We start from the raw sequence: 23,313 nt of genomic DNA on the forward strand, positions 1-23,313 counted from the left end.
GTCTCTTCCCCCGCTGCCCTCTGACACACGTGTTAGTAAACTTCACGCCCTGGTGGCCACTCTGCAGCGCCGGTCCCTATCATTCCTGTGCTTCTGATTATGGAAGAAGTGATGCGCCTCGCCAGGCTAGGCGAACAGCTCACATGACCCAGCTCTCTGACCTAGCACCCCACACCCCACGGGTTTGGCCGGTGTAGGCAGTCATTGTAAATAAGAATTTGTTCTTAACTGACTTGCCAAGTTAAATAAAGGTAAAATAAAAATAAACTCCCCCATCCCCAGCCGACCCGCTCCCTCCTCCATGTATTTCTGGGTCAGAGGTAGATAGAATGCAGGCCCTAACCTATCCCCTTCAGCCAGGAGCTAGCGGTGGGTATGTGGCAGGACATGCACACTAGTCACACAGAGGGAGCCTCAGGCTGCACTGGAACACTGTCTCTTGCTGGACAAACTGAGGCTGGATAGTATTTAGCTAGCACTGTACATTCTGTCCCTTCCAGATAGCTTGGTAATCTGTCTTGTCGTATGTACTCTCGCAGGTAAGGTTAAGGCAAAAGCCTCAAGGCAATAGTTTGGTTTATTTCGTAGTTGCTGTTTAACCAGTAACCGTTTATGCATTTTTGATGGTAATGGATGTTGTTTTGTCGGTTAGCATGCTAATATGTCAGGGGCTATTTTCCTTTGTCTCTGTGCTATTAACTGTGTCACAACAGTTTAGGAATGCTGCTTGTTATAGTTGTTTACTTCACCTTTCGTAGGCCTGTCACTAGAGCAGCCCGGAAAACAGGAAAAATTGCATTTCAACAGTTTTTTTTCGTTGGTATTCTTCTAGAGGTTGTTGCTGAAAATATTGCTGAAATACCCCGCTCTCAAGTATTTCGGCAGAAATAAACACGCGCGCAAACTCACACATACACAAACACACACACTCATTTTGGCTATCGATGAAGAGCTTGGAAACGTGCAGCTGGGACAAGTCAAGCAGATGTTAGCTGCATATCTCCAGCGCCTGCTGAACAGTTGGGATGGCTGGTCCTCAGACCTGAGGGGAAACTATAGGAGAGGTCCCTTAATTTACACCAGTGACTCGCTCAATTTGTCATAAACCAACAGGCCATGCTAACTTAGTCAATACATCTGACCCAAATGAGTGCATGATGATTAGAGAGATCTCTCTGTGTGTGTGTGTGTGTGTGTGTGTGTGGTTAGCGCATGTGGGTCTTGGGTAATCTGTGTGGTCACTTTAGCTGTCATAGTTATTTGTTAATGTAGCCTTTTCCATGGCACTCCAGCATGTTGCTCCTGGTCATCTCCATGTAAAAGGACCCATGAGCACCAACATGTGAAGTTCATAGGAGCATATCTAATTGGGTGTCAAATAAAAGCTAAGATTCTATCTTTTAGAAATGAAGAAATATATAAAATATTCAACAATTTTCCATCCCAAAAATTAGGAATAAGCAAAGGCTTTGATATCCGCTCAAACAGATAGAAAAGGGGTCTTAGAAAACATCTAGCAGAATAAAATAAATGTTTTAAGGAATTAAAATGCACGGTAGGGAATGACAGTAAACAGACAAGCCGCAAGCGCCAACGCCGTCAAAAGCATCATGCGCTTCAAATTAGAAAGCAAGTCTATTTTTCTCACATCTTTGCGAAGCAATGCTGGTAAAGTGAGCAGATAAATTGCCAGAAAATAGACTGTTTGCGCATTGTTACATCTGGAATTGTGACATGTATAGTTAAAAGTATCTATTTAGTGTTGATACGTTTAGCTGCCAGTGCCAATAATGCATATTTGAAAACAATAACTTTATGCCCACCTTTGTTGATTTCGAACACAGGCATATAGCCAAGGCAGGCTACGGCTGGGAAACATGAGGAACTCCGTTCAAGGGAGAATACTGTGTATGTTTAAAGAATGAGACTAGCTAAATTCTTTATAAACTACTGCTAGGGTGTATTAGCTACAACTCTCCTCACATTCTTGAGCCAACATAACAGGAGGCAGGTACGGTGGCTCCTTTAGGACATATAAGGTGAGTCAAAAGGAACACACAACAATAATTCACAAGGGCTACATAGCGAACATAACAAATACAACTGTTTGTTATGGATTATCATGACAATTAAGTTGGCATACGCTACGTAGTGTATGTGAATGACGCTCTCTACTATTGTGCACAAATGTTTACGCCGTTGACGGCTTAAGTATTAAAAGGTATCAGAATTGCATAAAAACGCAATGTTGAAGACCCCTGCCAACTAATATCAACACTTTTATACTTAGTTTTGGATGCATTTTTCTGCCTTCTGTAATTTTAAGAAACATTGCCTTGTGCTTTGAAATTATGTTACCAAAAACCCACATACATTATTTAAAAGATATTTTCTAAATTCTGTCCCTCATTGGATAATGAAAGTTCACAGACGTAACAAGTAAAGGTAGACCTATCAATTAGTAACGGAATTTAAAAAGAAAACGGTAACGGAATTTCTGCAACGGAATTGGCTACAATGGGAAATCATAGTAGTCACAAACCACAGTTGGGTTCACAAGTTTGGACAGTACAGCACAGAGTACAGTACAATAAAAAGTAGAGTTCAGTACATTCAAGAAAAGTAGAGGATAGTTCAGTCAGTACTGTAGAGTTGAGTACACTATATTGTACTGAACTGTACTCTGCTGTACTGAAATACTTTACTGTACTAAACTATAATGTACTGTGCTGAACGCTACTCTGCTGTCTTGTACTGCAGGGCTCGACATTAACACTTGTCCGCTTGCCCAGGTCAAGTATAAAAAATTGTTGGACAAGCAGATTATAGATTTAAGATGTCCGAATGGACTAGTAAAAAAAATCACTATCAAACAATTCAGCTACTCCGGATGCAATGTTTTACTCACTGTCCTCCCAATCTCTGCAGAGCGCATCAGAGTATAATTATTGTAGGCCTGCATTGACAGGCCCAAGAGGTCTTTCAGTCATGCTGTCGCGAGATGCGTCTTTGAGGTCAAAGCGAGCCATGTTTGCACATTTGTTGATAATAATTGCTAGGGAGTTATTTGCCCAGTTAGAGCAATTTTTTGGTCAGCAATTAAAATCCTGGAAAAAGTTGTGTGTGTGAGTCACCTGCGTCTTTGCCAGTGGGCCGTTGACAGAGGAAAGGAGCGAGAGGGAAAGAGGCGTTTGCGCAGCAGGTAAAATTATATACAGTGGGGAGAACAAGTATTTGATACACTGCCGATTTTGCAGGTTGTCCTTCTTACAAAGCATGTAGAGGTCTGTAATGTTTATTATAGGTACACTTCAACTGTGAGAGACGGAATCTAAAACAAAAATCCATAAAATCACATTGTATGATTTTTAAGTAATTCATTTGCATTTTATTCCATGACAAAAGTATTTGATCACCTACCAACCAGTAAGAATTCCGGCTCTCACAGATCTGTTAGTTTTTCTTTAAGAAGCCCCCCTGTTCTCCATTCATTACCTGTATTAACGGCACCTGTTTGAACTCGTTACCTGTATAAAAGACACCTGTCCACACACTCAATCAAACAGTCTCCAACCTCTCCACAATGGCCAAGACCAGAGAGCTGTGTAAGGACATCAGGGATAAAATTGTAGACCTGCACAAGGCTGGGATGGGCTACAGGAAAATAGGCAAGCAGCTTGGTGAGAAGGCAACAACTGTTGGCGCAATTATTAGAAGTTCAAGATGACGGTCAATCACCCTCGGTCTGGGGCTCCATGCAAGATCTCACCTCGTCGGGCATCAATGATCATGAGGAAGGTGAGGGATCAGCCCAGAACTACACGGCAGGACCTGTTCGATGACCTGAAGAGAGCTGGGACCACAGTCTCAAAGAAAACCATTAGTAACACACTACGCCGTCATGGATTAAAATCCTGCAGCGCATGCAATGTTCCCCTGCTCAAGGCAGCGCATGTCCAGGCCCGTCTGAAGTTTGCCAATGACCATCTGGATGATCCAGAGGAGGAATGGGAGAAGGTCATGTGGTCTGATGAGACAAAAATAGAGCTTTTTGGTCTAAACTCCACTCGCCGTGTTTGGAGGAAGAAGAAGGATGAGTACAACCCCAAGAACACCATCCCAACCGTGAAGCATGGAGGTGGAAACATCATTCTTTGGGGATGCTTTTCTGCAAAGGGGACAGGACGACTGCACCGTATTGAGGGGAGGATGGATGGGGCCATGTATCGCGAGATCTTGGCCAACAACCTCCTTCCCTCAGTAAGAGCATTGAAGATGGGTCGTGGCTGGGTCTTCCAGCATGACAACGACCCGAAACACACAGCCAGGGCAACTAAGGAGTGGCTCCGTAAGAAGCATCTCAAGGTCCTGGAGTGGCCTAGCCAGTCTCCAGACCTGAACCCAATAGAAAATCTTTGGAGAGAGCTGAAAGTCTGTATTTCCCAGCGACAGCCCCAAAACCTGAAGGATCTGGAGAAGGTCTGTATGGAGGAGTGGGCCAAAATCCCTGCTGCAGTGTGTGCAAACCTGGTCAAGACCTACAGGAAACGTATGATCTCTGTAATTGCAAATCAAAGGTTTCTGTACCAAATATTAAGTTCTGCTTTTCTGATGTATCAAATACTTATGTCATGCAATAAAATGCAAATGAATTACCTAAAAATCATACAATGTGTTTTTCTGGATTTTTGTTTTAGATTCCGTCTCTCACAGTTCAGTTGAAGTGTACCTATGATAAAAATTACAGACCTCTACATGCTTTGTAAGTAGGAAAACCTGCAAAATCGGCAGTGTATCAAATACTTGTTCTCCCCACTGTACAACAGACTAACTAGATAACCTGCCAAACTAAACAATATGTTTTGAAATGGCTATCTCGCTAGTTAGCTATTAGCATGCATTATTGTCATGTCCGATTTCCTAAAATAACTTTCCACCAGCACTCGTGTATAACCGCAAATGGCCAACACGCAGTTTATATGGGTGCGCAGTTGATGAAACCAATGCTGCATACTCTGGTTGTAAAACGGTCTCTCAAGATCACAAAGGTAAATATTCTTAGAATAGCCTAATTTACAAGTAACTCCTATGCTGTCAAGATACGCCTCTCCCCTATTTGACCTAGATAGTTTGTGTGTATGTATTGATATGTAGGCAACGTGGGCCTTTAAAAAATGTTTTGATGTAGTTCTGTCCTTGAGCTGTTCTTGTCTATTAATGTTCTGTATTATTTCATGTTTTGTGTGGACCCCAGGAAGAGTAGCTGCTGCTTTTGCAACAGCTAGTGGGCATCCTAATAAAATTCCAAGATCTTCCCTGAACACTGAATATTTTAACCTTACAAATAGATACACATCTTAGTTAACCACTGTACCTTAGCCATTCGATCCCTGGTTCATTGAAGGAGTGAATTATTTTATAAAGACATAAAAAGTAATTGGTTGTAATTGTAATGTTGTAGGGTGGCCAACCCTCCTCCTGGAGAGCCCAGTAGAGCTACTGGGGGTGCAGGGGATTTCTCCAGCCCTGCTAGACCACACCACATTGTAAAATACATCCGCTTCTCAATAAGCTGATTCTGGTGTGTTTGAGCAGGGTTGGATAAAAAGCCTGCACACCCAGTAGCTTTCCAGATGAAGGGTTGACGAACCACAGTGCAGTATTTTACTTTGTGCTCAAGGCCACAACGGCAGGAGATATAATACATGGCATCAGAGACCAGCATCCTTCCATTGTCAATACCAGTGATGGTAATGAAGGTAAAACATTTTTGAAGTGGTTCCTTGCATCATACAACACAATTTTCAGTCACAAGTGACTTGAGCTTCCGGACAAGTAAAGAAATCTGTCCTACTTTTCAGAAGGAGAAGTGGCTAAAAAGGTTAATGTAAAGCCCTGCACTGTACTCTACTGTACTCTACTTAGCTGAGCTGTACTGTGCTGTACTTTGATGTCCAAACTTGTGAAATATAGAGGTCTATGATTGGTTCAGATTTGGTTTGGACCAACCAAATTTGGTCTTGTTTAGGGGCAGAGCTCATTAAAATAATAGCCAATGTGTAGAATAATACCCAAAGGAGGATATTGCATATTTATACCTTCGTGTAGGATACATCACCTGAAGAGAATGACTTTCATATCCATAATTATGCATTTCTGTGTATTACAGATCAGGGACCCATGATGAAATTCCGTTATCACTATTTCGTTAGTGGGTGTAAATCCACTTCACCTACGGTAGTACAATAACCAAAAAGGAAATGGGTCATTTCATAGCTGGCACCCCATTCTTTCTGCAGACATTGTTGAATCTTAATTCGGAGCAGATATTTAAGAGTTTTTGGAAAACGTGGACACAGAAAATTTAGATTTTACCAAAATTCTGTTACCAAACTTTGCATCTGCACAGTTCTTTCAGTAAATGTGTTTTTGTAAAATGTTCAGTGTCAATTGTTAAAAGTAGTCCTTGTGCATAGTTGTATGGTTTGTTCAATGGTTTTTGTATGGCATACATTTTAAGTGAAAAATCTGAGTCTCAGCGCAATTCCGTTTCCGTAGAATTGCCCTACTATAAAACATGCCATAGCAACTCTCTCGCATAGCGACACCATTTTCAGATCACGACCCTGTTTATATTTAGCGTAGCCTACCTTCATTTTTCTATATACCAAGATTTGCTTCATGGTGTTATGTGTCCCACCTGTTTACCACACACAACGGAACAGGTTAGCCCAGGAATTGTCATCAGTGTGGATTGTACTATTATCAGTGGTAACATAACATGGGGGGACTGATAAATACTGTAAATCTAATAAAATGACTTTTGTCTATCTGATGGGTTCTGATGCCTCTGATCTGAACCAGGTCAGTGAGTAAATAGACAGGGATGATGAAAGCAGGGCAGCCTTGTTGTCCTTTAGCCTATCATTAGGCTCAGCTCAAAGTGGTCACAGGCCAGTTTAATATGTAACTAATTGCGACGATGCTCTCTAGTCTGGACAGGAGCTGGTCAGTGTTGAGGTAAAGGTCCAGTTAACCCTGCTGATAACGATAGCGTTATACTGGAGGTTGGATAAAAACTAGAATGGTTATGGCTCTTTATTCCACATGGAATGCATTTGTCTATGCTCTCAATTTCTATGCCCTGTCAGTATTGTCTAACATTCTATCAACTGAGCATGGCCCTGCAGTGGGCATGGCTAAAAGCCTATTCATGCTGGATCCGAAAAATGGGGCCGGAGACTCTGTACGGATGGGGTGACGCAATTGCAGAGCCTCCGGAGGCATGCAGAGGCCAAATTGAGTTCCGTACCGCATCGCCGCGCACCTCCCAAATTTTGTAACATTGCGGAGGGCTCCGTATAGCTCCGCATTGACATGATTGGTTGACAGTAGGTGGGGCGGGAGGTCCTGTATAAACACAAACTCACTTCCTTCACAACAGCTCTGCGCTGCTCCGCGAAGCGCAAGAAGTATGAATGCCCTGACTTATGGACAGGCCGTATCACCGTAAATGCTGCACGGCCAATGCAGACGTCGGATGCCTTTTAAGGGGACCGAGGCAATGCCCAGCCCTGCATTTACATGCAGGTTTGTGCTTTGACTGGAAGCACACTCCACTGGCTGCTTGCCTACGGAGCAGCAAGGAGAACTGCCCCTTCCTACCTTCAGGCTATGCTCAAACCTTACACCCCAACCCACCTCTGGTCTCTTGGCCGTCCAACCCCTACGGGGGGTCAGCTCCCACTCAGCCCAGTCAAAGCCCTTCTCTGTCCTGTTACCTCAGTGGTGGAAAAGCTTCCCCATGACACTAGGAGAGCAGAGTCCCTTCCCTAACGTATGGAACCCTACACTTCAAATTCTTAACCCCCCCCTCCATAAAAATGTATAAATGCAATTAAATTCACTCATCTTTTCCTACTGGCACTGACTTTGCTGATAACTTCTTTATTGAGGAAAAATTTACTTACTACGACTGTGATATGTGGTTGTGTCACCTAGCTATCTTAAATATGGAATCCGCAGTAGGGTGAAACAGTGCCACTGGCCACCCCACCAGCATTGTTATTGTTTTTGTTGCTGAGCTGAGGAGTGTTGTGCTGCATGGTCCCCAGAAAATTGCAGTGTATATATTGTGCCCTTCTATCTCGCGTGCAATGATGTCTGAGGGGGAAAAACAGTGTTCGTTGTTTCCAGTAACTTCTTTGTTGTTGTAATATCGGACGTTAAGGATTCAAGCTTTAAGATGAATGCACTACTACTGTAAGTCGCTCTGGATACGAGTGTCTGCAAAATGTGTGTTGTCCTGGTCCTGCTCTCTTCCAGTCCACTCTGTGCTGTTTGTTCTATGTGAAGGGCTCATTGATCTCCGGCTAATCACTGCCAGCCAGCCCAGAGCCCTGCAGCAGGATGTAGGGCCATGAATTAACCATGGCTGCCCAGGTCTTATCACCAACCAGCCCTCTATCGACCTGCAGCCCAGGCACAGGCTCCACACTCAGTCTCCCTTCATTATAGAGACTGGTTGTCCTGGATCTCTCAGCCAGCCCCCTTTTTGATGCATTTTTCATACATGTTTTACTCTGCAAATATCAAAACAGAAGAAATTCCTTTTGATATTGATCTATTTTGTGCTGCCACCTGGTTATGCACCTAGTGTAGTAGGTGTGCGCTGCTGTAGTGTTACAGTAAACAGAGTCTGGGTAGATAGAACTTGCTTTCCACAGTAACTTTTGAATCCCTTATATTATTGTCCCCTTTCTACAATGAAACCTACAACCGTGATACCTGTGGTCGTGGTGTGTATTATCTACAGTGTCTGGACTCTCTCTCGTATCTCTCTCTCTCTCGCTATCTCTCTCTCTCGCTATCTCTCTCTGTGTCTCTCTCTCTCTGTGTCTCTCTCTCTGTGTCTCTCTCCCTCTCTCTCTCTGTCTCTCTATCTTGGTGTCTCTCTCTCGCTATCTCTCTCTCTTGATATATCTCTCTCTCTCTGGTTGTCCCTCTCTCGCTATCTCTCGCTATCTCTCGCTATCTCTCGCTATCTCTCGCTATCTCTCGCTATCTCTCGCTATCTCTCTCTCTCTCTCTCTCTCTCTCTCTCTCTCTCTCTCTCTCTCTGATACACTTTGAACTATTCTCTTTGTCTCTACAGACAGTTCTGTCTTCACACTGACTCTCTATGACAAACTCAGTTCAGTGGGTATTCATTATTCTCCAAACCCTGCCTCAAAAGCCCCATTCATTCATCATTAACAGTGGTTTTAATGTGTTTACTAAATACATAGATGGGTAACCATGAACTGGGTGTGGGTTCTTTTACTGTAAACTGCTGTGTTTAGTGCTTTGGGGCTTTGTCTAGTGGTTTTCTTGTTCTCTACAAGCCTGACTGTTTAGAAATGGCCTGTCTATCAAAACGTTATGAATGTTATCTCCCTCATTCATTTCTACCCATAGGAGCTATATTTATGATTTGTAGGCCTGTGTCCTGCCAATAGGATCGGTTGTGTAGTGGTGAAAGTGCTTGCTCTGAGAGCAGTGTGTGGGGCTTGGAAAGAAACATCTGCAAGTTATATCTCCAGACAGTATAATACCAAATTGAACAGCTATTACATCTTGGTAAATGTTACGAGACATGCAATTTGAGATCATAATTAGTGATGCTACATCTGTCCGCAGAGTCTTTTTTCAGGAACCAGAGGAAAATGATTTTTTTGATGGAGAGGAAAGCAGCCAACATTCAATGCATCCTTTTGAAAGGCAGTTGGGCTTCCCTAGTTGCCCAATTAGTACCTCTCTCTATGTGGATTTGTGTGTCAGTGAGAACTATATAATCACGTCTTGTAGAACTGCTGCTGGCTTAGAGACAACACTGTTAGATGTGAGATAATTATGTATCCTCACATAAGATCCTGTTCTGCTGTTTTAAAACTTACAAAGCAGGGAAGAATATAGCAAACAAGCCTTAGGGAAACTACTTTTAGTATGGTGGGTAGTAGAATGTCAAAAAGAGGTTAAATGTGAAGGAATGCATCAGTTAATAGTTACTGACTGTACTGCAGTTGCCTTAAGTAATGTGTAGCATTCCAACAGCTTTGCTTCTGACCTCAATCTCTTCAGGAAACATTCAGCGGTGAAATGGGATCACAGATTAAACATTATTAACGACACACAGCAACGATGTGGGAATTTTAAATGAGACATGGAACACCCTCCAAATAATGAATTGGATAATGACAATTAATCTTTCCCACAGTCTTTTATATAATTTATTTAAAACATCTATCTTTCTCTCCTTCTCTTGTAGAGTCAGACACAAGACCAGTAAGAATATTTGTATGGAAAGCCTCCTCCCTAGAGCTTGTGGGCATGGCAGGATGAGTGTCTGCGTTCGATGATGATGGCAAAAAAGCAAGATGCAAAGGCGCCCACCTACAACCTGGTCGTGGTGGGCCTGTCTGGCACAGAGAAAGAGAAGGGGCAGTGTGGCGTGGGCAAATCCTGCCTGTGCAACCGCTTCGTGCGTCCCAGCGCAGACGACTTTTACCTAGACCACACCTCCGTGCTAAGCACCAGCGACTTCGGAGGACGCGTGGTGAACAATGACCACTTCCTGTTCTGGGGGGAAACGGGGCGGGTGCTGGAGGAGGGGCCAGAGTGCAGGATGCATGTGGTGGAACAGACAGAGTTTATTGATGACCAGACGTTCCAGCCGCACCGTTCCACAGCCCTCCAGCCCTACATCAAGAGGGCAGCCTCCAACAAGCTGGCCTCTGCAGAGAAGCTAATGTACTTCTGCACGGACCAGCTTGGGCTGGAGCAGGACTTTGAGCAGAAGCAGATGCCCGAGGGGAAGCTAATGGTGGATGGCTTCCTCCTCTGTGTGGACGTCAGCAGGGGCATGAACCGCAACTTTGACGAACAGATGAAGTTCATCACTAATCTCTACAACCAGCTAGCCAAGAACAAGAAGCCAGTGGTTCTGGTGCTCACCAAGTGTGACGAGGGGGTGGAGCGCTACATCAAGGACTCGCACACATTTGCCCTGGCCAAGAAGAACCTCCAGGTGGTGGAGACGTCAGCACGCTCCAACGTCAACGTAGACCTGGCCTTCCTCACCCTGGTGCAGCTGATAGACAAGGGCCGGGGCAAACCCAAGATCATCCCTTACTTTGAGGCCCTGAAGCAGCAGAGCCAGCAGATCGCCTCGGCTAAAGACCACTATGAATGGCAGGTCAGCCGCATCGTGAAGAACCACAATGAGACATGGCCCAACATCAACCGGCGCATGCAGACCTCCTCAGAGTACAAGGAGTACGTCTTCCTGGAGGGCACGGCCAAAGCCAAGAAGCTCTTCCAGCAGCACGTCCACAGGCTGAAACAGGAGCACATTGAGCGAAGGCGGAAGGTCTATCTCAGCACCCTGCCTCAGGCACTGAATTCCCTAGTCCCTGAGCTGGACGAGATCGACCACCTGAGCTGGTCCGGGGTCCAGAAGGTTCTGGAGACCAAGCGGGACTTTTCCCATTGGTTCGTTGTGTTGGACGACACCCCCTGGGAGACCACGCCACATATAGACAACATGGATGACGAGAGGATTCCCCAGGATCTCCTGGAGACCCCTGTGGCCGAGACGATTTACGAGAGCCACCTGGAGCACCTGAGAAACGAGCGCAAACGGGCGGAGATGAAGTGGGAGTTCAAGGAAAAGCTCAATGCCTCTCCCTTCATCACAGCAGGCAAACCCTGGGAGGAGGCACGCAGCTTCATTATGAATGAAGATTTCTATCAGTGGCTTGAGGAACAAGAGTACCTAGACATCTACAACAGGCACCAGAAGGAGATCATCGACCGAGCCAAGGAGGACTTTCAGGAGCTGCTGCTGGAGTACTCAGAGCTCTTCTATGAGCTGGAGGTAGATGCCAAGCCCAGTAAGGAGAAGATGGGGGCCATCCAGGAGGTGTTGGGGGAGGAGCAAAGGTTCAAGGCCCTGCAGAAGTTGCAGGCAGAAAGGGACGCTCTGGTGCTCAAGCATATTCACTTTGTATACCACCCCACCAAGGAGACCTGCCCAAATAGCCCCCACTGTGTGGACTGTAAGATCGAACAGGTTCTAGCCTCCAAGTTCCCCACTCGATACTCCTTCTTCGATAGCCATAAACCGGGTGACGGGAACGCAGATCGGATAAACCTGGTCATTCTGGGTAAAGATGGCCTGGGTAGAGAACTGGCCAATGAGATCAGGGCTTTGTGCACCAATGACGACCGGTATGTGCTGGATGGGAAAATGTACGAGTTGTCCCTCCGGCCCATAGAGGGCAACGTGCGTCTGCCGGTCAATTCCTTCCACACGTCTACTTTCACCCCCCATGGCGTCCTGTGTCTCTACAACTCTAAGGAGTCACTATCCTACATTGTGGAGAGCATTGAAAAGCTTAGAGAGTCCACGCTAGGCCGAAGGGAAAACAGTCTATTTCAGCTGCCCATGACCCTTCTCCTAGTCACCAAACGGGGAGTAGGGTCCGTCAGGGACATTGGGGGGGAGACGGCCCACACACTTATCCTCCAGGGGCAGCAAGTGGCTGGGAAGCTACAGTGTGGTTACCTAGACCCTGCCTCCCCTGGGGTGGGCTATGGACGCAATGTGAATGAAAAGCAGATCAACCAGGTGTTAAAAGGTCTTTTAGAATGCCGTAGGCCCCCTGGGAGCGTAGGCAGCAGCTCCCCTCCTTTACCCCCTTCATTCAGAGACTCTCACTCCCAGCCCATCCCCGAGACAGACCTGAGGATAGTCATGTGCCTGATGTGTGGGGACGATTATGATGTGGAGCAGCTCCTCTCGCCTCTCCTGCTGCCTCAGCACTGTCGGCCGGCCTCCAGCCTGAGCAGTGGCACGTCCGTGCTCCTAGAGCTCACGGTGGGGGCCCAGAGGCACACCATCGACCTCTCCCTGCTCTCCTTCCACTCGTCATTTGCCCTACGGAAGAGCCGGCTGGTGCACGGCTACATTGCTGTGTATTCGGCCAGGCGCAAGGCGTCCATGGAGACCCTGTGTGCGTTCCTGTGCGAGGTGCAGGACATTATCCCCGTGCAGCTGCTGGCGGTGGGGGAGAGCCAGGCTGAGCTGTCGGACTCTGAGGCGGCCAGGGAGCAGGTGAGCCAGGGGGAGGAGCTGGCCCGGGAGATCGAGGCCAGGTTTAACACAGTAGTGTGTGGGCCTGGAGGGGTGGTGGGAGGCCTGCACAGGATAGACCTCTTCCAGCCCTTCCTGAAGGAGGTTGTGGAGAAACGCACCATAGTGGAGGCCACACACATGTACGATAATGTAGCAGAGGCCTGCACCAGTGAGGGCATGAGCCCGGCCCGCTGTAATTCCCCCAGCCCCATCAACACACTGCTAGACTCTGAGGAGGATGTGGAGCCCTCGCCCCCCTACCCTGATGGTACCCTCACCTCCCACCTGGGGGGCTTCAAGCTCCCTGACCTGGAGTCCAGCGATGCCTTCTCAGTCATTTCCGAGATCAGCACCTTCGAGAGCAAGCTCAACAACAAGGTTCCCCCCCAGGTGCGGCCCAAGCCCACCGTACGGAAAGTCAACCTGGGGCTCTACATGGACCAGCAAGGGACCAACCGCCGCTCCTTACCCCCTGCTGTCACCTGGGCACCGGGCAGCGACGGAGGCTACGACCCCTCGGACTACGCAGAGCCCATGGATGCCGTGACGAAACAGCGGCCCACGGAGGAAGAGAGCATCTACTCGGTGCCCCACGACAGCACACAGGGCAAGATCATCACCATCCGCAATGCCAACAAGCATTCTAACGGCGGGGGCAATGGCTCGGATAGTGAGGCTGACAGCAGCTCCCTGGAGCGGAGGCGGAAGATGTCTGCTCTGGGGGTGAAGCCACGGCTGTACCGCGACCGCTCTAAACGCCTGGGCAAGTTCAGCAGCTTCCGCACTAGCTTCTCTATCGGCAGTGATGATGAGCTGGGGCCACCCAAGGCAGCAGAGGAGCTGGGCGGGGCGCACAAGGGGGACAACTCTATTAATGAGGAGGGCGAGGACCCCAAGAGGAGGAACATCCTCAGGAGCCTGCGCAGAAACACCAAGGTATGTGCCCCAGGGTGGGTGGGTGTCTGTGTATCTATCGTTCATCAATAATGTCACATCAGATTGCATACTTTCAGTTTTTATTCTTCATACCAGTCACATACTCTATATAGAGAAAGAGAAAAACAGCTGTGATTCATTGAGATTTCCCCCTATTAATTACTTAATATACAATCTCTATTAAGCTATTATAGACTACTTAATGAGTTTCATCTGTTTAATAGTGTTTTGTCTTCACTTACCACCTTTATCAAAGTTACTTAGCAGCAGTGTTCCTATTGCACTGTTCAGTGTTTATTGGTGTGTATATTTCCTCACCTGTGTGAGTGTATGAGCTGTGATCAGAATAATTAGCACTGTGCTCTAAATTTGTTGCCGAAGGGAGGCTTCTGTGCTTGTCTTCATTACTTATATGCCTAGGGATTTCTATGTCGTGTCTCTACTCACTGGAGCCCATCTCATTTGAGTCTGACATGCTATAGAGGGTCTAGGTCTAGGTCTAGGTTTCCTTCCAGGCTCTTTAAATCAGCCCAGCCTTCTCGCACTCTGTGGTCCTACTTTTCTTCTGCGACGCGGGAGTCCTCCAAACTAGCCCAATCATGGGCGGAAGCAGCGAGAAACTTCAGCTATTGAACTCATCCAGCTCAGGAGAAACTGTTTAATGAATAGGGAGCACAGTGTATGCTCAGGCTAGTTGTGTATGTATGTGTGTGTGTTTCCCTGTATGTGTGTGTGTTTCCCTGTATGTGCGTGTGTTTGTCAGTGTTTGTGTGCGCTGTCATTATTCCACAAACGGACAAAATTCTCACACTTTAACCCATGCTGACATAGCTCATTATAATTTGACACAAACACCATTAAAACTGAAGTTACATTTTTGACAGTTTAGTTTCAGACATTTCTTTCACTGGTCACCCGAATGAGGGCGTTAACGTGAGTAAAAAGGGAGAGAATTCTTTTACGGCCCCCTCTCCCACCTCCACACTGTCTCTCTGTACAGCAGTTGTTTTACCCTGGATTAAAGCATCCCTAGCTCTAACCCACTCACTGTTCACAAATTACAAACCTGTTACTGCTACAGCCCTAGCTGCAGTCCAATAGGCTGAATAGTTTTAAAACATTCTCTTCAGTAAGTAGATATGTGCAGAGTAGACCCAACGGGTTTATGACATGCTCTAGTGGGCTGTGTGTCTAATCCAGAGAGTTCCCTGCTGCATCAGACCTGCCCTAAGAGCGTGATAGGCTGCAGTCTCACTGAATAAAGTGAATAGAGAGTGATTGGCAGCTGAGTGGTCCAACTGTGCGGCATGTTTTCAGTAGTGCTCTAGTGCTGCACCAAAACATGCCCAGAGACTAGTGGACATGCCCTGGATAAATTTTCTCCTCATCCTCCCACACATTCTCCTTCCTTTCCTCATTCCCGACTCTCCCTCTCTTTACCTCCCTGCGGATGAAGAGGGATAGAGTGAATATAGGACTCATACATGGGCATCAGCCTCACTCTGCACACTCTGCACCCTGCCTCCCTCAGACACTCTGCAGTGAAACATTTGACCCAACACCGTCAGTCTTATCTGCCTGCCATAGCTCCCATTCACACAGAAAGGCTGACACATAAGTGCCTCTTAAGTGGGAGCGAAGGCAGTGTATATGATTAGACTGGCTGGGAGAGAAACAAACCACCCTGTCGCTGTGTCTGCCTGCCTGGCGGTGTGTGGGTGATAATTACTATGGGTGTCAGTAGGGAAGACAGGTGATTTATGTTTTCACACAGCGGCGATGTCCCTCTACTCCATAAACTATATAAGACTGTTTAGTTGTATATATCCTGAATGATGCTCTATAACATCACAGATCTAGAGATAATTAGTTGGCGGAACCAGTATAGGGGGGAACTTAACTTAACCACCCCAAACAAATAAAACAAAACTGCTTAATGGGACTAAGCTAACTACTCCCCATACTGCAGAGCACAGCCTTGGGGCTGATCTGGGGCCTGTGCCCCCGCTCCACTTACATTAGAGCCTTTATTACATCATGGGAGCCATAACAAGGTCATCAGGTTCCCAGATCAGCTGTTTCTCTATTGATGAGGGTCGCTAGAGAACCAGCTGTAGCCTTGCGTCCCCTCAGGGCACCGCACATTTGGGTCATTATAATCAATAGAGAGTGTCCCTGTAAGTGTGACCTGAGGTCAGGGTTGAACCAGCCAGTCCTGTCTCTGTCTGCCTGGCTGCCGTTAGGCCTCAGCAGTGAGTACACAGTGGAAACTAACTAACCCTCTCTCCCTGTTCAAATACATTCACCTCAGGCTGTGGCTGGCTGACTTGGCAGAGGTCTCGATCTCTCCCTTTGTATTTCTCCTCTGTCTCTCTTTGTCTCTGTCTCTCTGTCTCTCTCCACCGAGACGCCAGAAACGTTTCCTCTCCCTCTCTCTGCTCCTGCAGCCTTTTTAAAACCTGAGCCGACAAGTGCAATGTTTTAAATTCCTGCATCACCTAGTTCCATTCTAATACGCCGCTAGCACTGCACAGACAGAGAAAAAGAGAGAGAATAGAGAGAGGGAGACAGTGGTGGAGCGGTAGAACCCTGGTCTCTTGTGTTTTTTATTAAGGATGTGTTTTGTTTTCCTTGTGTTGTCTTCTCAGCGCTGGCCACATCCTGTCTCAGTAAGCAACTCAGAGGAGTGGCCACAATGAGAAAAATGCAGGGAGAGACAGTGTGCTAATGGCTGATAGGAAACAAATACAAGGTAGCTCACTAGTCTCAGGTCCCAAATGCGCACATGACTCTACTACTACTACTACTACTACAGACATCCAGGAAATAGCTTGTTTGTGTAGCAGCTGCGTCATGCCAATCACTCTCCTTTTGAACTGTAATTTGTGACCTAATTCTATAACCAGTGTGTATGTATCTGTGTGCTCATGTGTGTGAGTGGAGAGGTGGCTGCAAGGAAGGGGGGGGGGGGGGGGGGTGCAATGCATAACTGGCTCGAGAGGTGGAACTATTCTCAAATCAGTTATACAAAAGCAGAGAAAGATTGCAAGGATGGGGCCTCATAAAACAAGAACAATAAGGCAGGTGAGAAAAGCAGAGTTTTTGGGTTGTTAGTGTAGCCAGGGGAATGTAGGGTGGTGGTGGGTAAAGTAATGGAGCAGAGGGGCCAGACAAGGCGGCTAGGCTCACTCAGAGTATCATGCTGCGCTGCTCTGCTCTGCTCTCTGTCTGACAGCCCTACAGCTCTCCAGCCCCAGTACCCAGCCAACCATGGAGCTCTGCCTCAGCTCAGTCTGTCTGAAAGGGCCTTGGGTGGGGGGGGGGGGGCAGACAGCACTACTAGACTCCCAGGCCTCTCGGGCCAGCAACACATTCCCACTGAACGCCATTTTAAGTGCACCGTACAAGTTGAGTTACTGCTTCAAATGCACAGACGTAGCTGTAGTAGCTTATAAGATATAATTAAATTCTGATAACAGCAGTAAGTTAGGGACTTATTAAAAACGATGAATGTGTTTCGGATGGGGTAATGTTCGAGGGATGCAGTGTCGTGCAAAGGGAGTATGACAAGGGAGAGGAAAGAGAGTGCAGAGGATAAAGAAAACAGAGAGAGGTGAAAAGTGGAATGGAGATGTGTATCACACACACAGCTCGAGACAGGCATGTATGACTCTTATCAGCTTAGGCCATCAGAAGAATCTGCTGCAAGGGTGCGTATGTGGGTTGTGCTGTGTTGGTTGATACAGTAGATGCCCATGTTAAGAATGAAAGTATGGTAATGTGGTCATCTGTAGCTCAATTGGTAGAGCATGGCGCTTGTAACGCCAGGTTAGTGGGTTCGATCCCCGGGACCACCCATACGTAAAAATGTATGCACACATGACTGTAAGTCGCTTTGGATAAAAGCGTCTGCTAAATGGCATATTATATTATTAATGTGTGTGTTAAAATTGTGTCCATGTCTATTGTCTAAAAACAATCCATGTCTCGGATGGATGATGAACAGCAATGAAAACACTGCTTTCCTCATTCTCATCTCCCTCCCTCCCTCCCTCCCGCTCCCCTCTCTCAGAAACCGCGGCCCAAGCCCAGGCATTCCATATCCAAGGTAGAAAGCAACTACTTTGGCGTGCCATTGGCCAACGTGGTGACACCTGACCGACCCATCCCGCTCTTCATCGACAAGTGCATCCGATATATTGAGGCAACAGGTAAGCTACACATGTTTTACGCAGAGGCTGCATTGTTGTTTTGAATGGATGCTATTGATTACTGCGACTATTGAGAAGATCAATACAGTGGCGTATAGAGGGAGTAGGTGGCTTTATTGGTTTACTCCTGTACTGGTTCTGTTTGTGACCCATATCACTATTCAGGGAGCAAAGGTCACAAGCAGTTTCTGACCTCAATATCAGCAAGGTCTCCTGCTCTCTCTCTCTGCTTTTCAGTTTTCACTTTCAGCCCACATACCTCTACCTTTCCGTTCCTCCGTTATCTCTTTCTATTCCCTCTCTCATCCATCCCCTGTCAGTGTTTTATCAGTCGTTTCTGGTGGGACTGTGGTTCTCCCTGAGGAAGCTTCTGTAGTTTTCTCTAAATCAGAGCTGTGTCTGTTCCTGTGATAAGAGAGCTGGATGTCTCTCTCTTTCCCCCTCTGCTTCTCTCTCTGTTGGAGTTGTGCTGCTCTTCGTGTTTGCCTGTGGCGCTGTAGGTGGCAGGAGGGGCCCTGGTCAAAAGTAGTGCACTATATAGGGAATAGGGTACCATTTGGGAAGCAAATGTGTTGGAGACCTCCTGGTAGCAGTGTTTGTGGTGCTGTGGGGTCTGCATTAGTTCTGTACAAGGGATAGTTTTGTGCAGTGCTTCTGGATTAGTGTGTGTTTGCGTGTGTGCGCATGCACGTGCACATTGATGTGTGAGAGACAGTGTGTAATCGTGTGTGTGTGGAGCAGCTTGACTGTCTCTCTCTCTCTTTCTCTCTGTCTCTCTCACTGTTTCTCTCTGTGTGTGTCTCTCTCTCTGTCTCTCTCTCTGTCTCTCGGTCTCTCTCTCTTGCTATCTCCCTCTCTCGATCTCTCTCTCTCTGTCTCTCTCGCTCTCTGTGTCTCTCTCGCTCTCTGTCGCTCGCTCTCTCGCTCTCTCTGTCGCTCGCTCTCTCGCTCTCTCTGTGTGTCTCTCTCTCTCTGTGTCTGTCTCGCTCTCGCTATCTCTCTCTCTCTCTCGCTATCTCTCTCTCTGTCTCTCTCTCGCTATCTCTCTCTGTGTCTCTCTCTGTCTCTGTGTCTCTCGCGATCTCTCTCTCTCTGTCTCTCTGTGTCTCTCTCTCTGTGTCTCTCTCTCTGTCTCTCTCTCTTTGCGTCTCTCTCCCCTATCTCTCGCTATCTCTCTCCCTATTTCTCGCTATCTCTCTCCCTCTCTCTCGCTATCTCTCTCCCTCTCTCTCTCTCGCTCTCTCTCTCTCTCTCTCTCTCTCTCGCTATCTCTCTCTCCCTCTCTGTGTGTCTCTCTCTCGCTATCTCTCTCCCTCTCTGTGTCTCTCTCTCTGTCTCTCTGTCTCTCGCTATCTCTCTCTCGCTATCTCTCTCCCTATGTGTCCCTCTCTCTCGCTATCTCTCTCCCCTCTCTCGCTATCTCTCTCTCTCGCTATCTCTCTCTCACTATCTCTCTCTCTCTCTCGCTATCTCTCTCTCCCTCTGTCTCTCTCTCTGTGTGTCTCTCTCTCTCTGTGTGTCTCTCTGTGTCTCCCTCTGTCTCTCCCTCTCTCCTTCTCTCTCTCGCTATCTCTCTCTCTCTCTCGCTATCTCTCTCTCCCTCTCGCTCGCTCTCTCCCTCTCGCTCGCTCTCTCCCTCGCTATCTCTCTCCCTCTCTGTGTGTGTCTCTCTCTCTCTCTCTGTCTCTCTCGCTCTCTCGCTCTCTCTCTCGCTCTCTCTCCCTCTCGCTCTCTCTCGCTCTCTCTCTCTCGCTCGCTCTCTCCCTCTCGCTCTCTCTCGCTATCTCTCTCGCTCTTGCTCTCCCTCTCTCTCTCGCTCTTGCTCTCTCTCGCTCTCTGTCTCTCTGTGTGTCTCTCTCTCGCTCTCCCTCTCTCTCTCTCTATCTCTCTCTCTCTCTCTCTCTCTCTCTCTCTCTCTCTCTCTCTCTCTGTGTCTCTCTCTCTCTCTGTGTGTGTCTCTTTTGCTCTGTGTGTGTCTCGCTCTCTCTCTCTCTCGCGCTCTCTCTCTCTGTCTGTCTCTGCTTCGTATCTCTGACAGAGTAGAGATAATCAGCCAATTCATATTCTCTGTTTAGGGTCAGATAGCAATTTAGTTTCGTTGAGTCCATTGATTGGTTCATGATTTTGTTCATTGGAATTCTTTCATTTGAAGCAGTGCCTAAGTGTCAGCTTGGTTGGTTAGGTCCAACACCAGCTGACTGAGCTGAACTCAGCTCTTGGGTTTGAAGTGCTTTAAATTGCAGACTCGCTATCTCTCTCTGTGTCTCTCTCTGTCTCTCGCTATCTCTCCGTATCTCCCTCTCTCTCGCTATCTCTCTCCCTCTGTGTTTCTCTCTTTCTCTGTGTCTCTCTCTCTGTGTCTCTCTCTCTCTGTGTGTCTCTCTCTGTGTCTCTCTCTCTCTCGCTATCTCTCCGTATCTCCCTCTCTCTCGCTATCTCTCTCCCTCTGTTTCTCTCTTTCTCTGTGTCTCTCTGTGTCGCTATCTCTCGCTATCTCTCTCGATATCTCTCTCTCTCTCTGTGTCCCTCTCTCTCTCTCTCGCTATCTCTCTCTCCCTCTCTGTCTCTGTGTGTGTCTCTCTGTCTCTCTCTCTGTGTCTCTCTCTGTGTCTCTCTCTCTCGCTATCTCTCTCCCTATGTGTCCCTCTCTCTCGCTATCTCTCTCTCTATCTATCTCTATCTCTCTCTCTCTCTTTCTCTCGCTATCTCTCTCTCTCTCTCTCTCTCGCTCGCTATCTCTCTCTCTCTCTCTCTCTCTCTTGCTATCTCCCTCTCTCGATCTCTCTCTCTCTGTCTCTCTCGCTCTCTGTGTCTCTCTCGCTCTCTGTCGCTCGCTCTCTCGCTCTCTCTGTCGCTCGCTCTCTCGCTCTCTCTGTGTGTCTCTCTCTCTCTGTGTCTCTCTCGCTCTCGCTATCTCTCTCTCTCTCTCGCTATCTCTCTCTCTGTCTCTCTCTCGCTATCTCTCTCTGTGTCTCTCTCTGTCTCTGTGTCTCTCGCGATCTCTCTCTCTCTGTCTCTCTGTGTCTCTCTCTCTCTGTCTCTCTCTCTGTCTCTCTCTCTTTGCGTCTCTCTCCCCTATCTCTCGCTATCTCTCTCCCTATTTCTCGCTATCTCTCTCCCTCTCTCTCGCTATCTCTCTCTCTCTCTCTCTCTCTCTCTCTCTCTCTCTCTCTCGCTATCTCTCTCTCCCTCTCTGTGTGTCTCTCTCTCGCTATCTCTCTCCCTCTCTGTGTCTCTCTCTCTGTGTCTCTCTGTCTCTCGCTATCTCTCTCTCTCGCTATCTCTCTCTCGCTATCTCTCTCCCTATGTGTCCCTCTCTCTCGCTATCTCTCTCCCCTCTCTCGCTATCTCTCTCTCGCTATCTCTCTCTCACTATCTCTCTCTCTCTCGCTATCTCTCTCTCCCTCTGTCTCTCTCTCCCTCTGTCTCTCTCTCTGTGTGTCTCTCTCTCTCGGTGTGTCTCTCTGTGTCTCCCTCTGTCTCTCCCTCTCTCCTTCTCTCTCTCGCTATCTCTCTCTCTCTCTCGCTATCTCTCTCTCCCTCTCGCTCGCTCTCTCTCTCTCGCTCGCTCTCTCCCTCTCGCTCTCTCTCGCTATCTCTCTCCCTCTCTGTGTGTCTCTCTCTCTGTCTCTCTCTCTCTCTGTCTCTCTCGCTCTCTCGCTCTCTCTCTCGCTCTCTCTCCCTCTCGCTCTCTCTCGCTCTCTCTCTCTCGCTCGCTCTCTCTCTCTCGCTCGCTCTCTCCCTCTCGCTCTCTCTCGCTATCTCTCTCGCTCTTGCTCTCCCTCTCGCTCTTGCTCTCTCTCGCTCTCTGTCTCTCTGTGTGTCTCTCTCTCGCTCTCCCTCTCTCTCTCTCTCTCTCTATCTCTCTCTCTCTCTCTCTCTCTCTCTCTCTCTCTCTCTCTCTCTCTCTCTGTGTCTCTCTCTCTCTCTGTGTTTGTCTCTTTTGCTCTGTGTGTGTCTCGCTCTCTCTCTCTCTCTCGCGCTCTCTCTCTCTGTCTGTCTCTGCTTCGTATCTCTGACAGAGTAGAGATAATCAGCCAATTCATATTCTCTGTTTAGGGTCAGATAGCAATTTAGTTTCGTTGAGTCCATTGATTGGTTCATGATTTTGTTCATTGGAATTCTTTCATTTGAAGCAGTGCCTAAGTGTCAGCTTGGTTGGTTAGGTCCAACACCAGCTGACTGAGCTGAACTCAGCTCTTGGGTTTGAAGTGCTTTAAATTGCAGACTCGCTATCTCTCTCTGTGTCTCTCTCTGTCTCTAGCTATCTCTCCGTATCTCCCTCTCTCTCGCTATCTCTCTCCCTCTGTGTTTCTCTCTTTCTCTGTGTCTCTCTCTCTGTGTCTCTCTCTCTCTGTGTGTCTCTCTCTGTGTCTCTCTCTCTCTCGCTATCTCTCCGTATCTCCCTCTCTCTCGCTATCTCTCTCCCTCTGTTTCTCTCTTTCTCTGTGTCTCTCTGTGTCTCTCTCTCTCGCTATCTCTCGCTATCTCTCTCGATATCTCTCTCTCTCTCTCTGTGTCCCTCTCTCTCTCTCTCGCTATCTCTCTCTCCCTCTGTCTCTGTGTGTGTCTCTCTGTCTCTCTCTCTGTGTCTCTCTCTGTGTCTCTCTCTCTCGCTATCTCTCTCCCTATGTGTCCCTCTCTCTCGCTATCTCTCTCTCTATCATCTCTATCTCTCTCTCTCTCTTTCTCTCGCTATCTCTCTCTCTCTCGCTCGCTATCTCTCTCTCTCTCTCTCGCTATCTCTCTCTCTCGCTATCTCTCTCTCCCTCTGTCTCTCTCTCTCTCCCTCTGTCTCTCTCTGTGTGTGTGTGTCTCTCTCTCTGTGTGTCTCTCTCTCTCTGTGTGTCTCTCTCTCTCTGTGTGTGTCTCTCTCTGTGTGTGTCTCTCTCTCTCTGTGTCTCTCTCTGTGTCTCTCTCTCTCTCTCTCCCCCTCTCGCTATCTCTCTCCCTATCTCTCTCCCTATCTCTGTCGCTATTTCTCTCTCTCTC

The 23,313-nt window shown here is 47.5% G+C and overlaps 1 protein-coding gene across 1 annotated transcript in view; it reads left to right on the top strand.

Moving 5' to 3' along the window:
- The window catches only part of LOC311101235 (rho GTPase-activating protein 35-like), an 86,092-nt gene that overhangs the window by 35,687 nt on the left and 27,092 nt on the right, over positions 1-23,313 (top strand). Inside the window, exons 2-3 of the mRNA XM_084142347.1 lie at positions 10,307-14,110; positions 18,183-18,321. Coding sequence (XP_083998473.1) covers positions 10,394-14,110; positions 18,183-18,321 — 3,856 coding nt within the window. The 5' untranslated portion in view covers positions 10,307-10,393. The remainder of the gene's footprint in view (positions 1-10,306; positions 14,111-18,182; positions 18,322-23,313) is intronic.

This window comes from Coregonus lavaretus, assembly GCF_964263955.1.
Source record: "Coregonus lavaretus genome assembly, chromosome: 26".
Classification (NCBI taxonomy): domain Eukaryota; kingdom Metazoa; phylum Chordata; class Actinopteri; order Salmoniformes; family Salmonidae; genus Coregonus; species Coregonus lavaretus.